The following is a 26,844-nucleotide window of genomic DNA, read 5'->3' on the forward strand; positions in this document are numbered from 1 at the left end:
CGTAGAAAGACACTACAGCATGAAGCACATCAAATATGAAGAATTTCAAGGACAAGTACAAGTGGACAAAACTAAATCATTTAAAAATTATGTGAGCATGCCATCTTCACAAGACCAAGAAAGGCGATGGACAACATTACGCAAGCCAGTTATGTGGTGAGTGAGCGTATCGCAAAAAAGCTTAGGCCTCATTCAGGAGAGTTTGTAAAGGAATGAATCATTGCGACCACAGCAGCTTTACTGGCTCCACAAAAAATTAAATATTTTGACATTGTGAGCTCATCTCACAGGACCATGTCAGAATGAATTAATGATATAGCTCAAGGCACTGAAAAGTCTCTGAAAGATTCTGCAGCTGATTTTGAGTTTTACTCTCTGGCTATTGATGAGACAACAGGCAAAAAAAATACATGCCAACTGACAATTTTTTGCATGGAATCATGGCAAATTTTGAGATTGGAGAGGCCTTGCTTGCTTTAGTAGCAATGCAGGGCACCACCGAAGGTGAAAATATGTTTGAGAAACTTACATGGGCAACGCACGGGCTTCAGTTATCATTTAAAAAATTAAGTGGTCTTACTGCTGATGGTGCTCCAGCAATGGTTGGATCTCAAAAGGGATTAGTTGCTCTAATCAAGAAAGAAATGAATTGCCTCAACCTTGATGCAAGTAAGTTGATTGTATGTCACTGCATCATTCACCAGGAGAATCTGTGCACGCAGTCCATGCAACTGAGTAATGGAATGTTGACAGTGGTATCGAGCATTAATTTTATTAAAAGTAGAGGGCTAAACAGCAACCAGTTTATGGAGTTATTGAAAGACCTTGAATCAGAGTATGGCAATTTAGTTTACTATTGTGAAGTGCGATGACTCAGCTGGGGGAGTATGCTTATGCAATTTTAAGAACTGAGGAACGAAGTGAAACTTTTCATGGAACAAAGGGAAAACCTGTGGCCGAGCTGAGTGACAACAAGTGGCTGTATGACTTGGCTTTCATAGTCGACATCACACGCTATCTGCCAGAGCTCAATGTCAAATTGCAAGAGCCTGACCAGCTTCTTCCTTTCTTTCAAATGTGAAATAATTTGAAGCCAAACTAAAGCTGTGGCAAATCAACTGGAAAAGGGCAACACAGTGCATTTTCCTATCCTTCTGAAACAAAAACCTGCAACAACAGTGGAGTACGCCAGGGAGTGTGCAATTTACTTCAGAAATTTTGAGAGCAATTTCAAGAGCTAAAAGTGAAGGAACTGGAATCAAACATTTTTGCCATACCCTCAAAACTGAAGCAGTCGATGTACCTGAAGACCTTCAACATGAAGTTATAGAACTACAAAGCAACACTGAGCTTAAGGCTAAATACAATATCCTGCCTCGGATGGAATTTTACAGACTCCCATGCAGGCACTGATGAATTTCCAAACTTGAGGAGACATGTGCTGAATATTGCACTGCTGTTTGGAACTAGATACTGCTGTGAGTTTCAAAACTTTCCCTCGCAAAGAACTGTCTACGTGGCAGAATAACAGATGTGAATTTGGAAGACAAGTTGCGAGTAGCAACATTATCAGTACCAGCAAACACATAACAAGGCTCATTAAGGAAAAGCAAACTCAGCCATCGCATTAAAACAGCGGGTGAGTTGAATGTTTATGTATTCTCTCTAAAGAAAAATAAATTAAGTTGGATTTTATGTGCGAGTGGCCCACGACTGATTTTGTCTATGTGTGTGACCCTTGATAAGAAAAAGGTTCCCCACCCCTGCTTTAAATATTTGCCCTTCTCAGTGCTGTGAGCTTCCTGCCAGAGGCTCCGCCCCTCAGCTGATAAACTCTGCACTCTGTAAACAGAAGGCCCCATTAGGACTACAGTTCCTGTGACTCACCCTACTACAAGTCCAAAGGACAGGCAAGGTAAGTCAGGGAACTCACTTACATCTTGACAGTTTCACTGGGTGGGTTACTGGAGCCATGGAAATCTGCTGTGGGTTTCATTAAATCAGGGAGGCAGCACGTAATTCAAATGAATTGCATGCAAATAAATCTTAAGTGAGCCTTTATTAATGGTAATGAGGCTCCTACTGATGATGGATGAGTTTCCTGTGATGGGCTGCTCCTGCTGACTATTAAATTGCACTCCGTTTTCCTGCCGGTGGGAGTCGGAGGCACAGTTTCCCATGCAATTCCCCAATCCTGCCCACCATCTTGCTCAAACCAGCCCTGCACTAAATCCTGCCCGGGGTTTTGGGGAAGGGATAAAGAGCAGATGGGAGGAAGAACTTGTTTTACACAGCAAGTGTAATGACCTGGGACTCACTGCCTGCAAAAGTGCTGGAAGCAAGGACTATTGATAAGTTCAAAAGGAAATTGGAGGGTACTTAAGGGAAACAATCGCGCTGGGCTGCAGGGATGGGGCGGGAGAATGGGACTGACTGGACTGCTCTACAGATAGCCAGCATGGACTCAATGGGCTGAATGGACACCTTCAGTGACATAATGAATCTAAACTACTACGAATAGGATAGGATGGTGGAATGAGATTACAAGCAAACCTTCAAAAGGCAATGAACAAATACGTCAAAGGACTAATTTGAAAGGCGATGGGGAAAAAGCTGGGACTAAATTGGACAGCTCTTTCGAAGAGCCAGCATAAGCATGATGGGCAATGACCTCCTTCCGTGCTGCAGGATTCCATAATGCCCATGGTCCGTCCCTCCCGTGGGAAGGCGATGGTGTCGTGGTATTGTCGCTGCACTAGTAATCCAAAGACCAAGGACAATGCTCTGGCAACCCAGGTTCAAATCCTGCCATGGCAGATGGTGGAATTCGAATTTGATAAAAAATCTGGTAAAAGTCCAATGATGACCATGAAACCATTTCGATTGTTGTAAAAACCTATCTGGTTGCCTAAGGAAATCTGTCACCCTTACCTGATCTGGCCTACATGTGACTCCAATGCTCCTAGCGAGCCACTCAGTTGTGCCAAACTGCTACAAAGCCTCAAAAAAAGGAATGAAAACAAATGGACTGGCATTGACCTAGGCACTGGAAACAACAACGGCAAACTCAGCCCTGTCAATCCTGCAAAGTCCTCCTTTGGAGCTAGTCTGGGGGCTAGTGCCAAAATTGGGAGAGCTGTCTCACAGACTAGTCAAGCAACAGCCTGACATAGTCATCCTCATGGAATCGTACCTTACAGATAATGTCCCAGACACCACCATCACCATTGCATAGGTGGCAGGACAGTGATATACAATTAGGAGAGAGGTGCCCTGGGAGCCCTGAACATCGACTCTGGACCTCATGGGCAAAGAAACCTCCTGCTGATTACCACGTACCACCCTCCCTCAGCTGGTAAATCAGTGCTCCTCCATGTTGAACACCACTTGAAGAATGCATTGAGGGTGGCAAGGGTACAGAATGTACTCTGAGTCTATCACCAAGGGTGGCTCAGTAGCACCACTACTGACCGTGCTGGCTGAGTCCTAAAGCACATAGCTGCTGGACTGGGCCTGTGGCAGGTGGTGAGGGAACCAACAAGAGGGAAAAACATACCTGACCTCATCCCCACCAACGTGCCTGCTGCAGATGCATCTGTCTATAACAGTATCGGTAGGAGTGACCACCGCACAGTCATTGAGGAGACGAGGTCCCGCCTTCACATTGAGCATACCCCCCATCATGTTGTGTGGCACTAGCACTGTGCTAAATGGGATAGATTTCGAACAGATCTAGCAACTCAAGACTGGGCATCCATGAGGTGCTGTGGACCATCAGCAGCAGCAGAATTGTACTCGAACACAATCTGTAACCTCATGGCCTGGCATATCCCCCATTCTATCATTACCATCAAGCCAGGGGATCAATGAAGAGTGCAGGAGGGCATGCCAGGAGCAGCAGCAGGCATACCTAAAACTGAGGTGTCAATCTGGTGAAATTATATCACAGGACTACTTGCGTGCCAAACAACATAAGCAGTAAGCAATAGATAGAGCTAAGCAATCCTACAACCAATGGATCAGATCTAAGCTGTGCAGTCCTGCCACATCCAGTCGTGAATGGTGGTGGACAATTAAACAACTTACTGGAGGAGGAGGCTCCACAAATATCCCCATCCTCAACGATGGGAGAGCACAGCAGATCAGTGCAAAAGATAAGGATGAAGCATTTGCAACACTATTCAGCCAGAAGTGTCAAGAGGATGATCCATCTTGGCCTCCTCCAGAGGTCTCCAGCATCACAGATGTCAGAATTCAGCCAATTCGATTCACTCCACGTGATATCAAGAAATGGCTGAAGGCACTGGATACTGCAAAGGCTATGGGCCCTGACAATATTCCGGCAATAGTACTGAAGACTTGTGCTACAGAACTTGCTGCAACCCTAGCCAAGCTGTTCCAGTACAGCCACAACACTGGCATCTACCCGGCTATGTGGAAAATTGCCCAGGTATGTCCTGTGCACAAAAAGCAGGACAAATCCAACTCGGCCAATTACCACCCCATCAGTCTACTCTCCAACATCAGTAAAGTAATGGAAGGGGCCATCAACAGTGCTATCAAGCAGCACTTGCTTAGCAATAATCTGCTCACTGTCGCTCAGTTTGGGTTCCGCCAGGGCCACTCAGCTCCTGACCTCATTACAGCCTTGGTTCAAACATGGACAAAAGAGCTGAACTCCTGAGGTGAGAGTGACTGCCCTTGACATCAAGGCCGCATTTGACCGAGTGTGGCATCAAGAAGCCCGAGCAAAACTGGAGTCAATGGGAATCAGGAAGAAAACCCTCCACTCTTGGAGTCATACCTAGCTCAAAAGGAAGATGGCTGTGGTAATTGGAGGTCAGTCATCTCAGCTCCAGGACATCACTGAAGGAGCTCCTCAGGTAGTGTCCTTGGCACAACAATCTTCAGCTGCTTCATCAATGACCTTCCTTCCATAATAAAGCCAGAATTGGAGATGTTAGCTGATGATTGCATGATGTTCACCATTTGTGACTCCTCAGATAGTGAAGCAGTCCATGTCCAAATGCAGCAGGACCTGGACAATATCCAGGCTTGGATTGACAAGTGGCAAGTAACTTTCATGCCACACAAGTGTCTGGGAATGACCATCACCAACAAGAGAGAATTTAACCATCTTCCCTTGACATTCAATGGCATTACCTTCGCTGAATGCCCCATTATCAACATCCTGGGGTTACCATTGAACAAAAACTAAACTGGATTAGCCATATAAATACTGTGGCTGCAAGAGCAGGTCAGAGGCTAGGAATCCTGCAGCAAATAACTCATCACCTGACTCCCCAAAGCCTGTCCACCATCTACAAGGCACCAGTCAGGAGCGTGATGGAATACTCCCCACTTGCCTGGATGAGTGCAGCTCCAACAACATTCAAGAAGCTTGACACTGTCCAGGACAAAGCAGCCCGCTTGATTGGCACCACATCCACAAACATTCACTCCCTCCGCCACCGACGCACAGTAGCAGCAGTGTGTACCATCAAAAGATGCACCGCGGGAATTCATCACGGCTCCTTAGACAGCATCTTCCAAACCCACACCCACTACCATCTAGAAGGACAAAGGCAGCAAACACATGAGAACACCACCACTTGCGGTGCAGAAGATTGTACTGCAAAATTTAAATCCCTGGTGCAAAAGCAATTTCTACCCCATAGCTTTACTTGATGAACTAGGCCTAGAGCAGGCATAATGAGGCAAATGTGCTGTAAATGTAATGACCATATCCAGATTTTATGACTATTATTCGTAACTTGATCATTACTTATCTCACATATCCCACAGACTAATCTGTTCAGTCAGCAAAATTCTAGTGATTTGAATGTTAAGAACCAAATACTTAAAATGCCAGCTCCATAACTTTCTCACTGCTGAAAATTTTACTTGAGATACTTTCTGTAAAAAGATTTTCAGACCTATGATTCACAAATGCTATTCCAGGGATATTGAAGCTTCTTCAAATAATGCCTCTCAACAATGAAAGGCTACTTAGCATAATATAATACCATGAGCCCATTTTCACAAGGGTACATGCTGTTAAAGTACACTACATATGTGCCAAAAATTTGCTTTACAGTTTGTAAATTAACTGCCTTATTCCCCTAGCTAACATAATGCAAGCCAGCTTAATCAAACTGATTTTGTTCCAATGTTGCACAACCTTAAATATTAGAATATAAAAGAAAATCTGTCATAACCAAAAGGGCACAACTGCCTTGGGTTAACGATTAAGTTAGTTTCCAAATTTCATTCTCTAATTATGACTGGATAGATAAGAATGTAGTCAGTTAGAGAATCATTTGCAATAACTTTCTGCTCCTGTACCATTCCCTCTTGTGCCCTCCAAGGATCTATCCTTGGCCGCCCCCTATATCTTATCGACATGCTATCCCTTGGCAACATCATCCAAGTACACAGCGTCATTGTTCACAGATACGCTAATGACACCCAGCTCTATCTCATCGTTGCCTCTCTTGAACTTTCCACAGTCTCTAAGTAAATGCAGTCCCACCCAACTGGATGATGGTGGAGAGGCATTAAAGGAGAATGGTGTGGTCAACAGTGTCCAAGGCTACAGACAGGGTGAGAGGGAGGAGGGACAACTTACCTTTGTCACAGTCACCCTGGATGTCATAAGGGCCATTTCTATACTTTACAGAAACCTGATTGCAGATAATCAAACACGAAGTCCTGGGAAAGAATGGCACAAATTTGGGAGGCAAGAGCATGTTCAAGGAGTTTTGCTAGGAAAGGTTGGAGACGTGGCCACAGCTTGCAAGATTTGTTATTATTGTTGCAGTTTTCTTACTTGTCCTTTCTGTCTCTCTCTCTTGGTCCAATCTTTTTTCCCTCTCTTTATTTCTGTTTCTGAACCTAATTTGACTCTAATTCAACTTATTTCCTTGTCTGTTCCTTTCTCTAACCTTAGATCTCAGTTGATAAGGAGAAAGACTGTTGTCCTGTCGGTCACCAAGATCCCAGATGCCGCCTTGGCCTCACATTATAAACTCACACTTCAAATAACTTGAGGCCCCATTTAGCTCTCTCGAGAACTCTACTTGTCACATTCCACTAATCCAAGAACAAACACTTTATCACTGGTCTCTTACCAGCCAATCCATGGTACACGGTTTTCTCATTTTTGCCAATAATCCCTTGTGTAGAGCCTTATCAAGATTCTTCTAGAAGTCCATAATAAACAGCATCTTTTGACACTCCCATATCCTCCTCAAAAGATTCAACTAGGTTAGTCAGGCAAAACGTACCCTTGATAGATACATTCCAGCTCTCTTTGATCAGCTCATAACTGTCACATAAAATTGACCAAAAACTAAACTTAGCAGCAAGCAGCATCTGGAAGATGTCTTCAGAAGGAATGCATTTCAGTAAGTCAATTACTTTTAAAGAAATAAAAAGTCCAATTATATCACAAATCTTTCTCCAGACCAAATCATAATGGAAAATCTACCTTTAGAAAATTGCATTTCAGTAGAACATGTCATATATGCTGGATTGAAGAAAAGTCATTATCTTCTACAAAGTGCATTTAATCATACTTGCACGTTACAACAATAACTTGCATTTATATCATGGTTTTAATGTAGGAAAATAAGCCAAGCCAATTCACAAAAAGATAATCAGAGAAATGTTGACACTGTCGAAGGGTTTTTATTTTATATTCGTTCACAGGATGTGGGCGTTGCTGGCTACGCCAACATTTATTACCCATCCCTAATTGCCCTTATTCAGAGGACATTTAAGAGTCAACCACATTATTGTGGATCTGGAGTCACACGTAGGCCAGACCAGGCAAGGGCAGCAGATTTCCTTCCCTAAAGGACATTAGTGAACCAGATGGGATTTTACAACAATCGACAATGGTTTCATGGTCATCATTAGACTTCTTTTTTTAATTGAATTCAAATTCCACCATTTGCCATGGTGGGATTTGAACCCAGGTCCCAAAGCATTATCCCAGATCTCTAGATTACCAGCCCAGTGACAATACTACTACACCACCGTTTAGTTTAAAAGCTTGGTTCAAGAGGTAGGTTAAAACAGATAGTATTAATGGAGGAACAAGAATTATGAGGAAAGAAAAGTTTATAGAGGGAATTCCTGAGATTAGAGCCTACAGGGCTGAAGGTACAGCTGCCAAAAGAAAGGAGGAGGGAATGGTGGATGCACAAGAGGTCAACAGATTGCTCAGAGGATGGTAGGGCTGGAAGAGGTTACAAAGATAGATCAGGGTGAGACCATGAACAGATTTTAACACAAGGATGAGAGTTTTCAACTGGGAGCACCAGGGAACCAAGAGGAAATGTTCATCGATGACCACAGTGGATCGGATGGGTTATACCTGGTTTGAGTTGGAATGCAGGCAGCAAAGTTTTGGATTATCTGAAGTTTATGCTGGGTGGAAGATAGAAGTCTAGCCAACAGAGCATTGGAGCTCTTGAGTCCAGATGTGATGCTGGCATAGATGGGGGTTTCAGTAGCAGATGGGCTGAGGCTAGGGCAGAGATGGGTGAGGTCAGAGGTGGAAGTCAGTGTTTGTGGTGATGAAAGCAGATATAGCATGAGAAGTTCAGCTTGGGTAACAGGGAACTGAGCTTTCAAAGCATCAGCTTAAACATAGGCCAGTGGCCACAGAGGGAGATGGCACTGGAGACAAGGGCACACAGTCTTTGGCAGGATTCCTAAGATGATTGTTTCAGCTTTCACAATGCTTAACTGGACTAAACTGCTCCTAATAAAAGGCTAAATATTAGCCAAGCAGACCAATGGCACAAAGTCAGTGGCTGTTTGATAGTACTAGTGGAAAGGTAGAGCTGAGTGTCGTCATGTGAAATCTAGCACCATATCTGAAAAATCCAATAATGCTGCATCCATTTTACAGGCATAAAATGGACACCAATGTATCCAATATGGCTGGCGGCATGCAGTGCTCAATCTGAACTGGAAATGCATCATTCCTTATATTGGTACAGGAAAACACTGTCTGGCCCTTTACATGTGAAAATAATGGTCTGTTTGATGCCTCCTTTACCATTTGTCCAGAACACCAGCTATTAGGGCCTTTTCAATGCTGTGGCAGGGGCCAAAGCCTGATTGTAGATAAAGTGAATTTGGGACAGAATGTGCATGGATTTGCGAAGCGGCAACATGTTCAGGAGGAAAAGGGGGTTGGAGGTTGTGTGTGGTTTGAAAGGATGAGAGATTAAGATTGGAGACTTTGAAAGCGGCTTGTTCAGGTGATACACTTTGGAAGGAGTAATTTGACAAGGAAGTATTCAATGAACGGCATGGCACTAGATAGTTCTGAGGAACAAAGGGACCTTGGCGTGTGTGTCCATAGATCTCTGAAGGCAGAGGGGCATGTTAGCAGAGTGGTGAAAAAGGCATATGGGACACTTGCCTTTATCAATCGAAGCATAGATTATAAAAGTAGGGAGGTCATGTTGGAGTTGTATAGAACCTTGGTGAGGCCACAGCTGGAGTACTGTGTGCAGTTCTGGTCGCCACATTATAGGAAGGATGTGATTGCATTGTAGGGGGTGCAGAGGAGATTCACCAAGATGTTGCCTGGGATGAAACATTTAAGTTATGAAGAGAGGTTGGATCGACTTAGGTCGTTTTCGTTGGAGCAAAGAAGACTGGGGGGCGACCTGATCGAGGTGTACAAGATTATGAGGGGCATGGACAGGGTGGATAGGGAGCAGCTGTTCCCCTTAGTTGAAGGGTCAGATACAAGAGGGCATAAGTTCAAGGTGAGGGGCAGGAGGTTTAGGGGGGATGTGAGGAAAAGCTTTTTTACCCAGAGGGTGGTGACGGTCTGGAATGCACTGCCTGGGAGGGTGGTGGAGGCGAGTTGCCTCACATCCTTTAAAAAGTACCTGGATGAGCACTTGGCATGTCATAACATTCAAAGCTATGGGCCAAGTGCTGGTAAATGGGATTAGGTAGGTAGGTCAGGTGTTTCTCACGTGTCGGTGCAGACTCGATGGGCCGAAGGGCCTCTTCTGCACTGTGTGATTCTGTGACAGCAGTTTTGCATATATGTTTTCCATCAGAGCAAACACAAGTAGAGCAACGTGCACAAACCTGTCACCAGTGATTGGCATCTTCACATCTGCCCGGGACGAAAACACAATGAAGGACAATCTCATTTGGGGACTGCAAAATTAAATAAAAAAGACACTGTGAATTAAAACATCCTCTCACATTTCCGGCTGGAAGTCATCCTTCTTCAGTGCCACTTCCCTTTCTCTAAACCCCAGTCTTCATTTAAATAATGAAAGATCACTCACCCTGACCAGACCTGCTCTGTGCCAGGCAGGAAGATCTCTGACAGCCTGGCGCTGCTCAGGGATACGATTGCCTATGTACAGGACAGGGGTGTGGATACCTGCCTCATCAGCTTGGATCAGGAGAAGGCCTTTGACAGAATATCGCACACCTACATGGGGGATGTGCTCTCCAAAATGGGCTTTGGGGAGGGAATTCGAAATTGGATCCAACTGCTCTACACTAACATCAGTAGCGCAGTCTCAATCAATGGGTGGGAAACAGATAGCTTTCCGATTAAATCTGGAGTCAGGCAGGGCTGCCCTCTCTCGCCTGTCCTTTTTGTGTGCTGCATAGAACCCTTTGCCGAGTCCATCAGGAAGGATCCGGGCATAAGAGGAGTGACGATCCCAGGCAGTGGAGGCACTCAGGTAAAAGCCTCCCTGTACATGGACGACGTCGCCGTCTTCTGCTCGGATCCGCTGTCGGTGCGCAGACTGATGCACGTCTGCGACCAGTTCGAACTGGCCTCGGGAGCCAAGGTAAATCGTGGGAAGAGCGAGGCCATGTTCTTTGGGAACTGGGCTGACCGATCCTTTGTCCCCTTCACTGTCAGGGCTGACGGCCTGAAGGTGCTGGGGATATGGTTCGGAGGGACCGGGGCATGCGTTAGAAACTGGAAGGAGCGAGTGGCTATGGTGAAAAGGAAACTGGGCATGTGGGAGCGACGCTCCCTCTCCATTGCGGGTAAGAACCTGGTCATCAGGTGTGAGGTACTCTCGCTGTTGCTGTACGTGGCGCAGGTCTGGCCCATTCCACACTCCTGCGCGATGGCGATCACTCGAGCCATCTTCCGCTTTATCTGGAGGTCGAAAATGGATCGTGTCTGCAGGGTCGCGATGTACAAGCCTCTAGATAAAGGGGGAAAAAACGTGCCCAACATCGCCCTCATACTGATGGCCACCTTTGTGTGTGGCTGCATCAAGCGGTGCGTAGACCCTCAGTACGCAAACACCAAGTGTCACTACGTGCTGAGGTTCTACCTGTCCCCGGTGTTGCGAAGGATGGGTCTGGCCACGCTGCCGCGGAACGCTCCAAGTAGTTGGACCGTGCCGTACCACCTGTCCCTGGTGGAAAAATTTATGCAGAAAAACACCTTTGACCACAAGTCCATCAGGCAGTGGTCAGCACGTAACGTCCTAGAGGCCCTGAGGGATAAGGAGAGGGTGGACCCTGTGGGATGGTTCCCCGAGCAGACTGTCAAAGTCATTTGGCAGAATGCCTCATCGCCAGAACTTTCCAACAAGCACCAAGACGTAGCTTGGCTGGTGGTGAGAAAGGCCCTCCCCGTCAGATCCTTCCTACACGCCAGGAGTCTCACCCCCTCTGCACGATGCCCTCGAGGTGGCTGTGGTGGGGAAGAGACCGTTGTTCACCTCCTTGTGGATTGTGCCTTTGCAAAGAAAGTCTGGAGAGAGATGCAGTGGTTGCTGTCGAGGTTCATCCCGAGCAGTTCTGTGACACAGGACTCTGTGCTCTACGGGCTGTTCCCAGGGACACACACCGAGACAAACATCAACTGCAGCTGGAGGATCATCAACTCGGTGAAAGACGCGCTTTGGTCTGCCCGAAACTTGTTGGTCTTCCAGCACAAAGAGTTGTCCCCGACCGATTGTTGCGGACTGGCACAATCCAAAGTCCAGGACTACGTGCTGAGGGACGCACTAAAGCTTGGGGCAGCTGCCGCAAAGGCGCAATGGGGAAGGGTCGCTGTCTAAGACCTTTCTACCACAGCGCACCGAGAGACTGGGAACTGTTTAGAGCCCCTCGGGCTGTACAGATCAAAATGAAAGGCTGTAAATGACTGTAATATTGTTTGTACTGATGCACCTGGTGATACATTTTGTAAAAGTTTAACCTGGATTGTACCCTTGTAATGTTGTTTTTGAAATGGTTTTGAATGTGATTGAAGATTTTTATGAATAAAGTATATTTTTACAAAAAAAAATGAAAGATCACTCAGCCACTATTACCCCTTACTTCCCCCACGCGGCGATGAAACGAGTCAAAGATACTTTTCTCACTGCACCAAAGTTGGTGAAGCATGCTGACTGGATTACCTGACGAATCGCTTGACCAGCGCTTCCACAAAACCATATATTTCGCCCCAGTTGTTAGCAACACTCCCCGACCTGTAAAATAAGGGTGTTCGGTCAAAAGAGTTCCAGCAAATAAAAACGTGTTGAGCTCTGCTCCCATCCTGCTCTTCACCTGTGATTTTAATAACTAATTATAACATTTGAATTTAAAGCACTGTGATCAGTTACAGTGCATATCGCGGTTAGTTTCACATAATCTTTTTTTCCCCCCACCACTTGATCCATCAATGTTCACAATTGATTTTACCGCCAGTTAACTTCTTGACAGCTACAGAAAAAAAGTCTCGACCGATCACCACTGATACTTTTTCAGATTTATTTCAGGTTTCCAGCATTGGTTCTCACTGATTGATTCTGCACCGATTCTTACTTGTCAAGTACAAGGTAAAGATCAAACGCTCCATGACACGATTTTTCTTCACTTTGCACAGTTCCCGGTCCATACAAGATCAGAAACAGTGACACAAAGACCAAGGAATTCCGAAGTCCGGGCCAGATTCTGTTATAAACAGCAACAGTCCACCACAGCCTCATTATCGTTTAATTAAACAAGTTGCATAGCTCCAGAGGACAGAGCCGGGAACAAGGAACAGAAAGCTTCTGCAAACATTAAAACAGCCACCACTGGATTCACAAAATAAAAACGTCCTCCCTACAGCAGGCAGATCGAAGGAAAAAAGACGAGTTCCGTAAAAGCGCACATTACAACATTTGCAAGAAGGGGTCGGTCGGCCGCTGCTGCAAAGTCTCTTGCTCAGTTTATGCGATAACTTCCCAGAGGAAGACGGCGTTTCGCCAGGGGCAGAATTGCACAAACATCAATCGTCCACCCAGCTTCTAAGCATTGGTTTCCACATAACATAAGTCAGCGGATCAAACAGAACTTGCATTAAGTTCATACTGCTTGGTGGGGGTGGGAATAACTGCGACTGGGTGTGTCCAATGTACTGTCAGTGAGGCAGCTGGTGCAGTTAGTGAGCATAAAAAGGATATTGCTGCAGAAAGACAGCACTGCTGTTTGGAAGCAGTGGCATGATATCACTTCCTGTGCTCGATATAACATTAGCACTGATATTAATCATCATACATGTTCTGTAGCACATTTTCTGTGCTGTTGACGTCGGGAAGTTATGACAAAACTAACCTCATTAGGCCTGAAAGACTGAATTGCTACATCGAGATGAACAAAACTGTTTTATAATCTTAATTTTCAATTTTACACAAAAATCAGACTCTTTGTTACCAAAACTGGCAGGGCATATGTATTTTTCATTCTGATTCTACATTTCTAAATTATCAAATAGAGAAAAAAGACTGGCATTTATATAGCACCTTTCACAAGTGCACAATATCCAGCCCTCTACAGCCAATGAAATACTCCTGAAGCTTAGATGCGATTGTAGTGTGGGAAACCCAGGAGCCAATCTGTGCACAGCACCACATGGACTGCAGCAGTTCAAGAAGGCAGCTCACCACCACCTTCTCAAGGGCAACTAGATATGGGCAATAAATGCTGGCCCAGCCAGCGAAGCCCACATGCCGTGAATGAATAAAAAAAAGCAAGCTCTCGCATACTGATAAAATGTTGATTGCAGAATAAACATTGGCCAGGACACCAGTGGTAACATCTCTGCTGTCCTATCTGATCTTGTACATCCACCTGAAAGCAGGCAGTACCATGGTTTACTGTCTCATTTGAAAGATTCAACACTTCCTCAGTATTGTATAAGAATATCAGCCTAGATTTTTTGGTACTGAAGTCTCTGGGATGGGACTGGAACTCACTCAAGGGTAAGGGTTTACCAACTGAGTCACAGTTGACATTCATTATAATATTACATAATGACTTGGATGGGAAAGAACTAAACATTAAGTGAATAGTTGGTATGAGATTTTCAATCCACAGTCCCCATATACTCAGTTAAAAATGGCAAGTTGAGTTAATCATTTGAATCACAGAGTATAGACATTCTTTAATTCCATTCTTTCCCCGTTACTATTGACAATTGGCATTGAGGGAATGGAATGAGTCATACCCCTCAGTAACTGCAATGAGAAGTAAAACAGAAAATGCTGGAAACACTCAGCAGCTCAGGCAGCATCTGTTGCTCTCTCCACAGAAGTGCATGATCTGCTGAATATTTTGAACATTTTCTGTTTTTATTTCAGATTTCCGGTATCTGCGGTATTTTACTTTAGTTCAATGAGAAGTGTCATAGTTTATTGGCTGGAATTATATGGAAAAGCATCAAAAAAAGGTAGGCACAGTTACAAGGATAGCTGATGTAAAGTTTGCCAAAGTAAACTCTTAAAGTAACACAATAGCACATAGACTGGGCAAACCAAATTTGCAGTCATAGTGTAGAGGAAAAGTTCTTGGAATGTATGCAAGGTAGTTTTCTAAATCAGTATTTGAGAAACCAACTCGGGAAAAGGCTGTTTGGGGATCTAGCATTGTGCAATGAGAAAGGCTTAATTAATAACCTTGTAGCTAGCAAAGGGGTTCTGGGAAAGAGTGACCATAATATGATGGAATTTTACTTTGAGTTTAAAATTGAGTTAGTTCAGTCTGAAACTGGAGCCTTAAATCTAAACAAACCAAACTATGTAGGCATAAGGAGAGATTGGCTAAGGTAGATTGGGAGACCACATTAAAAGATATGATAGTAGACAAGCAACAGCTCACATTTAAAGAATTAATATATAAATAGCAACCACTATACATTTGTTTAAGGCACAAAAAAACCCACAGAAAAAGTGGTCCAGCCATGGCTAGCAAGAGGAGTTAATGATAGTATTAAATCAAAGGAAGAGACTTATAATGTTGTCAAAAAAAATGCAGTAAGCTTGAGGATTGGGTGGATTTTAGAATTTAGCAAAGGAGGATGAAGAAATTTGCAAGGAAAAGAAAAAGTAAAGTTTGAGAGTAGCCTAACAAAAGACATAAAAAAGATTGTAAACATTTTCATAGGTATGCAAATAGGAAAAGATTAGTAAGAATAAATGTGGATCCCATCAGAGGTGGAGACAGGTGAAATCATCATGGGGAATAAGAAAATGGCAGAGACATTAAACAAATACTTTGTATCTGTCTTCACAGTAGAAGACACAAAAAACATTTTAGAAATAATGGGGGACCAGGTCTCCAGTGAAAATGAGGAACTTAAAGAAATTGGTATAAGTAAAGAAATAGTGCTGGAGAAATTAATGGGACTAAGTGACGACAAATGTTTTGGACCTGTTGACCGGTATCGTAGGGTTTTAAAAGAGGTGGCTGCAAAGATAATGGATGCATTGGTTTTGATCTTTCAGAATTCCTTAGGTTTGAGAACAAACAGTTCCTAAGGATTGGAAAGTGGCAAACAATGTTTATTATTTGTTCATGGGATGTGAATATTGCTGGCTAGGCCAGCATTTATTGCCCATGGCTAATTGCCCTTGAGAAGGTAGTAGTGAGCTGCCTTCTTGAACCCCTGCAGCCCATGTGGTGTAGGTACACCCACAGTGCTGTTAAAGAGGGAGTTCCAGGATATTGACCCAGCGACACTGAAGGAATGGCGACATAGTTCCAAGTCAGGATGGTGAGTAGCTTGGAGGGGAACCTCCAGGTGGCGATGTTCCCATATGTCTGCTGCCCTTGTCCTTCTCGATGGTAGTGGTCATGGGTTTGGAAGTTGCTGTCTAAGGATGCTTGGTCAGTTCCTGCAATGCAGGTACACACTGCTACTACTGTGCGTGGCTGGTGGAGGGAGTGAATGTTTGTGGGTGGGGTGCCAATCAATGGGCTGCTTTGTCCTGGATGGTGTCAAGCTTTTTGAGTGTTGTTGGAGCTGCACTCATCCAGGCAAGTGGAGAGTATTCTATTGTGCCTTGTAGATGGTGGACAGGCTTTGGGAGTCAGGAGGTGAGTAACTCGCCACAGAATTCCAAGCCTTTGACCTGCTCTTGTAGCCACAGTATTTATATGGCTAGTCCAGTTCAGTTTCTGGTCAATGGTAACCCCCAGGATATTGATAGCAGAGGATTCTGCAATGGTATTGCCATTGAATGTCAAGAGCGATGGTTTGATTCTATCTTGTTGGAGATGGTCTTTGCCTGACACTTGTGTGGCATGAATGTTACTTGCCACTTGTCAGCCCAAACTTGGATATTGCCCAGATCTTGTTGCATTTGGACACAGACTGCTTCAGTATCTGAGGAGTCGTGAATGGTGCTGAATATTGTGCAATCATCAGCGAACATCCCCACTTCTGAATTTATGATGGAAGGAAGGTCATTGATGAAGCAGCTGAAGATTTTTCAGCTGAGGACACTACCATGAGGAATTCCTGCAGTGATGTCCTGGAACTGAGATGATTGACCTCCAACAACCATTACAATCTTGCTTTATGTCAGGTATGAATCCAGCCAGTGGAGAATTTTCCCTGATTCCCATTGACTCCAATTTTGTTAGGGCTCCTTAATGCCACACTCAGTCAAATGCTGCCTTGATGCCATGGGCAGTCACTCTTATCTCACCTCTGGAGTTCAGCTGTTTGGTTCATGTTTGAGGCAAGGCTGTAATGAGGTCAGGAGCGGAATGGCCCTGGTGGAACCCAAACTGAGCGTCAGTGAACAGGTAAAAGCAAAAAACTGCAGATGCTGGAAATCCAAAACAAAAACAAAAATAAAAATACCTGGAAAAACTCAGCAGGTCTGACAGCATCTGCGGAGAAGAATACCGTTAATGTTTCGAGTCCGTATGACTCTTCAACAGAACTAAGGGAAAATAGAAGAGAGGTGTAATATAAGCTGGTTTAAGGGAGGGTGGGACAAGTAGAGCTGGATAGAGGGCCAGTGATAGGTGGAGATTGCCAAAAGATGTCATAGACAAAAGGACAAAGAGGTGTTGACGGTGGTGATATTAGCTAAGAAATGTGCTAATAGGTGACATTAAGGGTAGAAAGCAGGACGAGCAAGGTACAGATAGCCCTAGTGGGGGTGGAGTGGGGGGAAGGGATAGAAATAGGCTAAAAGGTAGAGACAAAACAATGGTTGGAAATACATTTAATAATAATGGCAATAGGTGGGAAAAGAAAAATCTATATAAATTATTGGAAAAAAGGGGGATCGGAAAGGGGGTGGGGATGGAGGAGAGAGTTCATGATCTAAAGTTGTTGAACTCAATATTCAGTCCAGAAGGCAGAACTGCCCAAGGTTGGCCTGCAATGCCAGCTGAAGCCTCCCCCAAGACAAGTCAGCAGCTTTCCATCAGCCATACCGCAGTCACTGGGATAGCACTTGTCAGGGGGCTAAGACCTCACTCCATAGGTGGATTTTTACACTGGTGGGATTTTATGTTCCCGCCGAAGCCAATGGACTTCTGAACGGCTCGCCGCATTTTATGGCCCTACCCCCACCATGACGAGGCTGTAAAATTCCACCTTATATTTTTATAAAATATATATATATATCATCCTGGCTAATCTATAAAATTATTTTTTTAAAACTGGAAAAAATCTTTAAACTAACTGAAATCATGACTGCCTATGACTCACACAAAAGGAATTCATGGCCTTCTGAATAGCAGCGACCTCGTGACTGCCATTTTCTATCTAGCAGGCAACAGCGGAAAAGGGCTCTGTCCAGGTTTTTGAATGCCTGGCTCCCCACCTACTGTTTTCTACTGGCTGTCATCCTAAATGCCCATGAGTTAATCCCAGAGACATATCGCCAGCAATTCTGGAACACTCATAAGAAGCCCACACAAACCTATGTCGAACGGCTGAAGCAAAGTGCGTTTAACTGATGGATAAATTCCCTAAGAATCCTACCACCTATTTTTTTTATTCATTCATGGGATGTGAGCTTTGCTGGCTGGGCCAGCACTTATTGCCCATCCCTAGTTACCTTTGAGAAGGTGGTGGTGAACTGTCTTCTTGAACCGCTGCAGTCCATGTGGTGTAGGTACACCCACAGTACTGTTAGGAAGGGAGTAAGTCCCTATGAGAGGCCGTGTGAGCTGGTACTATTGAAAGAATTCAAAAATTGCTTACCCTCCAACCTGTGAATGCACTTAGAGAAGCAGGGAATCCTCACAGCCAGAGATACAGCCGTCACAGCAGGCAACTATGATCTCACCCATAGGCCTGGAGTCTCAAGCAGACCCTTTGCAAACCATTCCCATTAGCATTGAAAAGACAAGCAGGGTGATCTAGATAGGAAAGAAAACATGAAAGGGTGCGAGTAGCCCTCCTGTGGCCTGAAAGGAGAATGCCTGGAGGCCTGGTGTTTTCATTACAGCAAAATAGGCCATTCCAGGCCTGAATGCTGGCAATTGCACAGAAAGTCTGTTGGCCTATACGGGCTTCACATGAATGGTCTCCTGAAGGACGACCCAGTGGATAGTACAGCAGAGCAGGCAGAGACGCTCACTACAGAAACTTACCCTTCAAAGGACAAGGCACTGTGGGCAGAATTTTGCCCTTGTCGGGCAGGTAGGGGCTGGTCGGGAAGCCGACCGCCACCTGCGATTGGGGCCGGACCGCGATTTCATGTTGGTGGGCCAATTAAGGCCCACCCGGTGTGAAACGCAAGCAGCAGCGCTGCCTGTGCGGGCGGGGGAGGAGGGCGAGCGGGGCGAGCAGGGCACTTCACTCATGCACACGAGTGAGTGCTTCAAAATCTTCCTGAAGGACAGAGTTGCCTCAGGGAGATGAAGAGTTATCAAAAAAAAATTTTAAAAATATTATAAAACATGTCCCCTCATGTGACTCTGTTATAAATGAAATTTTATTTCATTTTTATTTGATGTTGGAAACCTTATCCCACCCAGGCCGACGACATTGCGCGTCATTTTACAATCGAGCAGGGTGCGCGCCCGCCTGCCGAGGTAATAATTCTGCCCTATGTGTTAGAGCTGGTCGGGAACAGAGGGATGGTAAATGCGGTGAAGAGAGAATTTGGGTTGGGTTGACTGAAACCACAGCCAGATGTGCCGCTCATGGACATCCCATTAGGAACGGGCTGTATCGGTTGCCTATCCTCCTCCTCCTCCTCCATCACCTACTCCTCCTCCTCCTCAGCTGCTCTCCATACAGCTGGCAGCAAGGGCTGTGCCCTCATGGATAGCGAGGTTGCACAGCATGCTGACCACAATAAATTGTGAATCATCGCCTGGTGGATTTTGCAGGGCTCCTCCATTGTGGTCCAGGCAACAGAAGCATTGCTTAAGGACCCCAATGATCTGCTAGATGACATTTTGTGTGTCAGCATGGTTCTTTAGAATAATACTACTCACGTGTGCATAGTTGGATTAATGAGCCAGGTGATCAATGGTTTCTTGTGTTGATTCAAATGTTGCTGATACAGCGATGGGTGCAGAATAAAAGCATCATGACTGCTGCCAGGATATCGGGCACTGACCTGCACGATGCTCTGTGTATGCTCACACACCAGCTGGACATTAAGGGAATGTAGCCCTTGGCAGTTGTGATACATCCCTGAATTTACATGGAGCACCAGCAAAATGACGTGTGTGTAGTCAATGGCACCCTGCATCATTTAGAAGCCTGCTGTCTCATTCTGCTTGCTTCTCTCTTGAAAGCAGGAATGCAATGTGTTCCTCTTTCTTTGCATGCAGAGCATCTGTAACCTCCCTTATACAACAGTGAGTGGCAAAGTGCAAGATGTTGGAGATATTGCCTGCTCCAGCCTGGAAAGAAGTCTGAGTTGACAAGGTTGAGAGCATCAATCTAGGTTCTGATGAAAGGTCACTGATCTGAAATATTGGGCTGACTCTTAACCCCACATCGGCACCTGGCGCCCAACGCAATTTTTGACAAGCAGGCCGATTAGTGCCAGGGTGCATGCTTGTCTTCCAATTAAGGGCAGCAAACTGTCTCCTGAGGTTGGAGTGTCTCAGTGACAGATCAATAGACCCCCACCCCCCCCACATCATCAGAGGTGGGAGCTGCTGATAGAGGCAGGAGAGCGAGAGGGCACCTCAAGGCGCAAGTGACCTCTGCAGACACTTTAAAATATTAAAAAATAGAAATACATCACTCCTGCTGGGCCATCATTACAAAGGGAGAAATCCTCCCCAGGGCAGCCTGTGACCGCTGCCAGACAGCTGACTTGAAAATGGCGTCTGCACAGTGAACGTAATAGGCTTATTAGGGAGCATAATTGGCAACCCATCACTTGCAGATGTGTAACAGTCCCTCCTGCCATGAACCAGCATGTTTAACAATGGTCCACAAGTGGGAACATGTCAGCAAGCTAATAAACTGAAACGCCCGCTGGTGTCAGGTGCCTATCAACCTCCAGTTGCGCTTTAGTGGCCATTTTAAAATTTGACCCATTAACTCTGATTCCCTGTCTAACCTGCTGAGTATTTCCAGAATTTTCAGTGTTCATTTCAGATTTCCAACATCTGCAGAATTTTGCTTTCCTGCAGAGTTTTGCTTTCATCCGAATCATCTATAACCTTTTAAAATGTAATCTCAATTAGGTACCTTGCAAGTAGTTCATAAACCAAAGCACAAATTAGGGCTTTAGCGTTCTTCTTGAAAAATCAAAGGTTGAAATACTTGTACATTTTTTTTGGATTGTGTAAACTGAACCAGTAGCTGCATGAGGATGAATGGGTCGTAACTTCCAAGCTTAGGGCAGTGTAACTGGGGGGTACCCCAAGATGCGCTGGGGAAACACCCACCACACCAGAGTTTTTTGTTTATTCGTTCATGGGATGTGGGTGTCACCAGCTAGGCCACCTTTTATTGCCCATCCCTAATTGCTCTTGAGCCACTGCAGTCCCTGTGTTGTAGGTAACCCACAGTGCTGTTAAGGAGGGAGTTCCAGGATCTTGACCTAGGTAAGGTGTGCATGGCAATTGCCCAGAAGTGCAAACCTCCACTGGGCAATTGCTCTGCACTGGGAACCATCTGAAAATGCAATTTAAATCCCAACTTTGGGTGGCTCTGATCAGGTTTTTTGTATTCATTCATGGGCTGGGGCAGCATTTATTGCCCATCCCTAATTGCTCTTGTTCAGAGGGTATTTAAGAGTCAACCACATTGCTGTGCATCTGGAGTTACATATAGGCCAGATCAGATAAGGATGGCAGATTTCCTTCCCTAAGGGACATTAGTGAACCATAATGGGTTTTTACAACAATTGACAATGGTTTCATGGTCATCATTAGACTTTTAATTCCAAATTTTTATTGAACTCAAATTCCACCATCTGCTGTGGTAGGATTCGAACCCATGTCCTCAGAGCATTACCGGTCTCTGGATTACTACCCCAGCAACAGTACCACTATGCCATTGCCTCCCAACATCAAGTTGCCCAGGAAAGATTAGAAGAATTCAAGTAACTTTCTCATTGCATCCCCCCACCCCCCATGGGACTCCACCCTCCCATTGGACTACCCAACCCCCAGCTACCCCCCCAATGGGACTCCACCCTCCCATTGGACTACCCCACCCCCCCCGACTACACCCCCTCCAACAGTACTCCCCATTCCCCGACAACCCATCCCCGATGGGACTCCCGCCACCCCCCCCCCCTCCCCCCCCCCCCCACCCCCCAACCAACTACCACCCCCAAGGGTTTCACTCACCCCTGAACCTCCAGGGGACTCCCCCCACCCCGACTATGTCCCTCACGGGATGGCCCTCCTGACTACCCCCCTAACAAGACTCTCCCATTCCCCGTCTCCCCTCCACAAGAGACTCACTCACCAGGAGACTCCACACTGCCACCACCCCACCCCCAGGACTCCCCCACTCTCCAACTACCTCTCCTCCACATAAATCATCTCCCCACCGAACCCCCAGGGGATTCCCCCCATCCCATATGTGATAAAAATAATCTGAAGAACCATATTAAGAGCCCCTCAGATTAGTGAAATCCCTTAGAAGTGTTCAGTCTTAATACAATAGAAATATGACCACACTCTGGAGCATCAAAGTTAAACATCCCTCTATCAGATCAGGTGAGCCAGTACTTTTACAACAATTAGATACCCAAAGGATCTCAAACCATTGAACAAGTGTTAAGATCTAAGAAAAGGATCAAAGCCTGAACCGCTCTCATGGTATGGAGGACTTCCCCAGGTATTACACAGCCTCACTTCACATAGGAGAAGTGCAATTGCAATAGAAGGTTCCAAATTTGACAGACTGAATGATCAAATTTAGCTATTACCTTTCTTCTCATTGCGTTAAAGTTAACTCAAAGGTTAAACATTGAGCTAACAGAGTTTGAAAAACAGTGGGCACAATGAAAGCTGGTATGTAAACAAAACTAGTCCTGAAAGAAAATGCCTTGGAGGAAAAGTTTACACAACCATTAAATCAAAATGAACTGGCATTCACCCAATAATTGAATCAGAAAGAAGTAGAGTTCAGGTCATAATTAACCTAAACTGAATCTGAACATCTACTTCTGAAAATATGGTCACAAGAGAGGCAAAGACTAGTCTAGCAGGAAGCAGAATGTAAAAGTAATCTACAGGTATAGACAATGAAATGTTAGAAGAATTAAGATTTAAAAGAAAACACAGAGCTGGATAGAATCCAAGCTGATTTACAAAAAATCCAGAATTAGAGCAAAGGGCATCTAATTAATACTGTTGCAGTGCTGTGTGAGTTTACAATGATGACATCATATATTCATATAGCATCCCATGGCACTTCAGAAGATCATTATAAAGCAAGATAAGACACACATATTAGAGCAGATGGCCAAAAGCTTGGTCAAAGAGGTAGGTTTTAAGGAGCGTGTTAAAGGAAGAAAGAGAGGTAGAGAATTGGAGAGGTTTTGAGAGTGTGTTAGAACAACCAAGTCTAGAGGTAACAAAGGTATAAATGAGGATTTCAACAGCAGATGAGCTGAGGTAGGGGTGGAGTCAGGCAATGTTATGGAGTCGGAAAAAGGCAGACTTAGTCGTAGCACAGATATGTGGTCGAAAGCTCATCTCTTGGTCAAATATGACACTGAATTTGCGATAGTCTGGCTTAATCCACCGACATCCAAAGTTTACCTTTAGGAAAATGCAATAACTGTTAACACATGCCTAAATTGGTTAAGAATAACTAGGGAAGAGGATAGAATTCACTTCCTACTTCTCATTGATCCCTGAGGTACAGCCATGGGTAGGAGCTGCCCGCTGTAGCTGGCAAAGCTATCATGACATGTAAAGGTGACTAAAACAGAGAAATGATATCGATGACACTTTAGCTGACCATGCATGAGATCAAGCAATTGGAAGGGGAAGATCATCTGATTTCTATGATAGATTCTACTGAACATATTTTGCAGCTAGAGAAATGAGGATGATGCAGAATTTGCCCTAATGTTTCATTGTAACCTACTGTCTGAAATACAAGGTAAGGTTGGTCGTCAACTTTGGACTCTAGTTACTTGATCATGGAACAGGCCCAAAAGCTTTGGGAATCAGTATTCACTGTAATAGTGCCTCTAGACAAGAGAAACAAAGCATAGTGCACACCTAAGGTATACTTGATATCTACTCCACAGGCCCCCTTCCTGTGAAAAGTAGCAATACTAATTAAATGAGGGAGCCAGTAACACATACTGGGCTCCAACTGGGAAACAACCTCAACCTAGCCGCCTACTGGACTGTTATCATTTTCACCATTTTCTACCATCACTCCCAACATTTGCCCCCACTTGGCACCTTCCCACACAATCATAGGAAATGCAACAACTGTTCTTTCACATGCTCCCTCCTTATGGTCCAGGGTGCCAAACAACCCAGTTAGTGAAACAGTGTGAAACAACATTTTACTTGCACTTCTTCCAAAGTAGTATACTGTATTCGCTGCTCGTAATGCAGTCTTCTCTGCATTGGAGAGGTCAAACGCAAATTGCTTTTATTATTCATTCATCATGATGATCAAAAGTAGATTGATGGGACGGTAATAGGCCCTGTCGGATTTGTGCTGCTTTTTGTGGAAAGGAGATACCCGGGCGTATTGCTGGAATATTGTCAGGGCCCATAGCTTTGCAGCATCCAGTGCCTTCAGCCGTTTTTTTGGTATCATGTGGAGTGAATTGAATTGGCTGAAGACTGCCATCTGTGATGCTGGGGATCTCAGGAGGAGGCCGAGATGGATCATCCACTCAGCACTTCTAGCTGAAGATTGTTGCAAATGATTCAGCCTTATTTTTTGCACTGATGTGATGGGCTCCCCCATCTTTGAGGATGGGGATATTTGTGGAGCCCCCTCCTCTTCCAGTGAGTTGTTTAATTGTCCACCACCATTAGCGACTGGGTGTGGCAAGACTGCAGAGCTTAGATCTAATCAGTTGCTTATGGGATCACTTAGCTCTGTGTATCACAAACTGCTTTTGCTATTTGGCATGCGAGTAGTCCTTTGTTGTAGCTTTACCAGGTTGACACCTCATTTTAAGTATGTTTGGTGCTGTTCCTGGCATGCCCTCCTGCACTCTTCATTGAGCCAGGGTTGATCCCCGGTTTGATGGTAATGGTAGAGTGGGGGATATGCTGGGCCATGAGGTTACACGTTGTGGTTGTATATAATTCTGCTGCTGCTGATGGCCCGCAGCACTCATGGAGGCCCAGTTTTGAGTTGCTAGCAAAATGATGGAAGTGGTCATTAACAGCATTATCAATTGCCACTTACTCATCAAAAACCTGCTCACTGGCTCCCAGTTTAGGTTCTGTCAGGGCCACTCAGCTCCTGACCTCATTACAGCCTTGGTTCAAACACGGACAAAACAGCTGAACTCAAAAGGAGGTGAGGTGAGAGTGACTGCTATTGACATCAAGGCAGCGCTTGGCCGAGTATAGCATCAAGGTGTCCCAGCAAAACTGGAGCCAATGGGAATTAGAGGGAAAACTCTCCACTGATTGGAGTCATACATAGCACAAAGGAAGATGGTTGTGCTTGTTGGAGGTCAGTCATCTCAGTTCCAGGACATCACTGCAGGAGTTCCTCAGGGTAGTGTCCTCGGCCCAACCATCTTCAGCTGTTTCATCAATGACTTTCCTTCCATCATAAGGTCAGAATCTGGGTGTTCACTGATGATTCCACAATGTTCAGCGCCATTCGCAACTCCCCAGATACTGAAGCAGCCCATGCCCATACATGCAGGACCTGGACAATACCCAGGCTTGGGCTGACAAGTGGCAAGTGACATTCATGCCACATAAGTGCCAGTCAATGACCATCTCCAGCAAGATAGAATCTAACCATCTCCCCTTGATATTCAATGGCATTAGCATCATTGAATCCCCCTCTGTCAACATCCTGGGGGTTACCATTGAACAGAAACTAAACTGGACTAGCCATATAAATACTGTGGCTACAAGCTCAGGTCAGAGGCTAGGAATTCTAAAGAGAGTAACTCACCTCCTGGCTCCCCAAAGACTGTCCACCATCCATAAGGCACAAGTCAGGAGTGTGATGGAATACTCCCCACTTGCTTGGATGGGTGCAACTCCAACAACACTCAAGAAGCTTGACACTGTCCAGAACAAAGCAGGCCGCTTGATCGGCACCACATTCACTAACTGCAACCTCCACTCACTCCAATTCCAAGGCACACTGGCAGTAGTGTGTACCATCTACAAGATGCACTGCAGAAACTCACCAAGGCTCCTTCGACAGCACCTTCCAAATCCACAACTTCTGCTACCTACAACAGACTTGTCCAACATTTTTGCATGGGGTGACATTTCCATTATTTTCTCACTCAAGGGGCTGATGGGCAAATTTCAGAAAGATACACGAATTTCAAAAAAAGTTGAGTTTGAAGAAAATAAATAGCTTGTTGATCAAAAATAAATCAATGGCAAAGCAATAAACTGCTAACTTTAAAAAAGTAATTAATAACGATGACCATCAGAATCCAAAAGGATCAGAGTGTGTGCATTCAACTCACTCCCAGTCTCAGGGTGCTCACTCACTCACCTTCACCCACTGTGTGAGTGGGCATGAATATTATTTGGTGTGTTGGGATGAGACTGAGTGAGAATTCTGAGACTAGGAGTGAGCCAGACACACACTCTCACATTCTCTCTCACACTCTCTTTCTCACACTCTCTCTCTCTCACACACACACACACACTCTGTCTCACACATACGCACTCTCTCTCACACACTCACACACTCTCTCACACACACACTCTCTCTCACACACACGTACACTCACACACACACATATTCCCTCTCTCTCACACACACACTGTCTCACACACACACTCTCTCTCACACACACTCTCTCTCACACACACACACACACTCTCTCTCACACACACTCTCTCTCACACACACACTCTCACACAGACACACTCTCTCTCACACTCTCTCTCACAGACAGACACTCTCTCACACACACGCAC

General features: G+C 45.1%; 1 protein-coding gene and 1 long non-coding RNA gene across 2 annotated transcripts in view; one reads left to right on the forward strand and one right to left on the reverse strand.

Annotated features, from left to right (window-relative positions):
• The window catches only part of antxr2a (ANTXR cell adhesion molecule 2a), a 303,824-nt gene extending 290,402 nt beyond the window's left edge, over nt 1-13,422 (reverse strand). Inside the window, exons 1-3 of the mRNA XM_078543719.1 lie at nt 12,838-13,422; nt 12,429-12,500; nt 10,126-10,197 (exon numbers count right to left, since the gene is read on the reverse strand). Coding sequence (XP_078399845.1) covers nt 10,126-10,197; nt 12,429-12,500; nt 12,838-13,001 — 308 coding nt within the window. The 5' untranslated portion in view covers nt 13,002-13,422. The remainder of the gene's footprint in view (nt 1-10,125; nt 10,198-12,428; nt 12,501-12,837) is intronic.
• Nucleotides 1,792-10,249, forward strand: LOC144681760 (uncharacterized). Its single transcript, XR_013576845.1, has 2 exons — nt 1,792-1,915; nt 10,095-10,249. It is a non-coding gene; the product is annotated as an uncharacterized LOC144681760 (long non-coding RNA).
• Nucleotides 13,423-26,844: the final 13,422 nt, after the last annotated feature.

Source organism: Cetorhinus maximus, chromosome 1 (genome assembly GCF_964194155.1).
Source record: "Cetorhinus maximus chromosome 1, sCetMax3.hap1.1, whole genome shotgun sequence".
Lineage (NCBI taxonomy): Eukaryota > Metazoa > Chordata > Chondrichthyes > Lamniformes > Cetorhinidae > Cetorhinus > Cetorhinus maximus.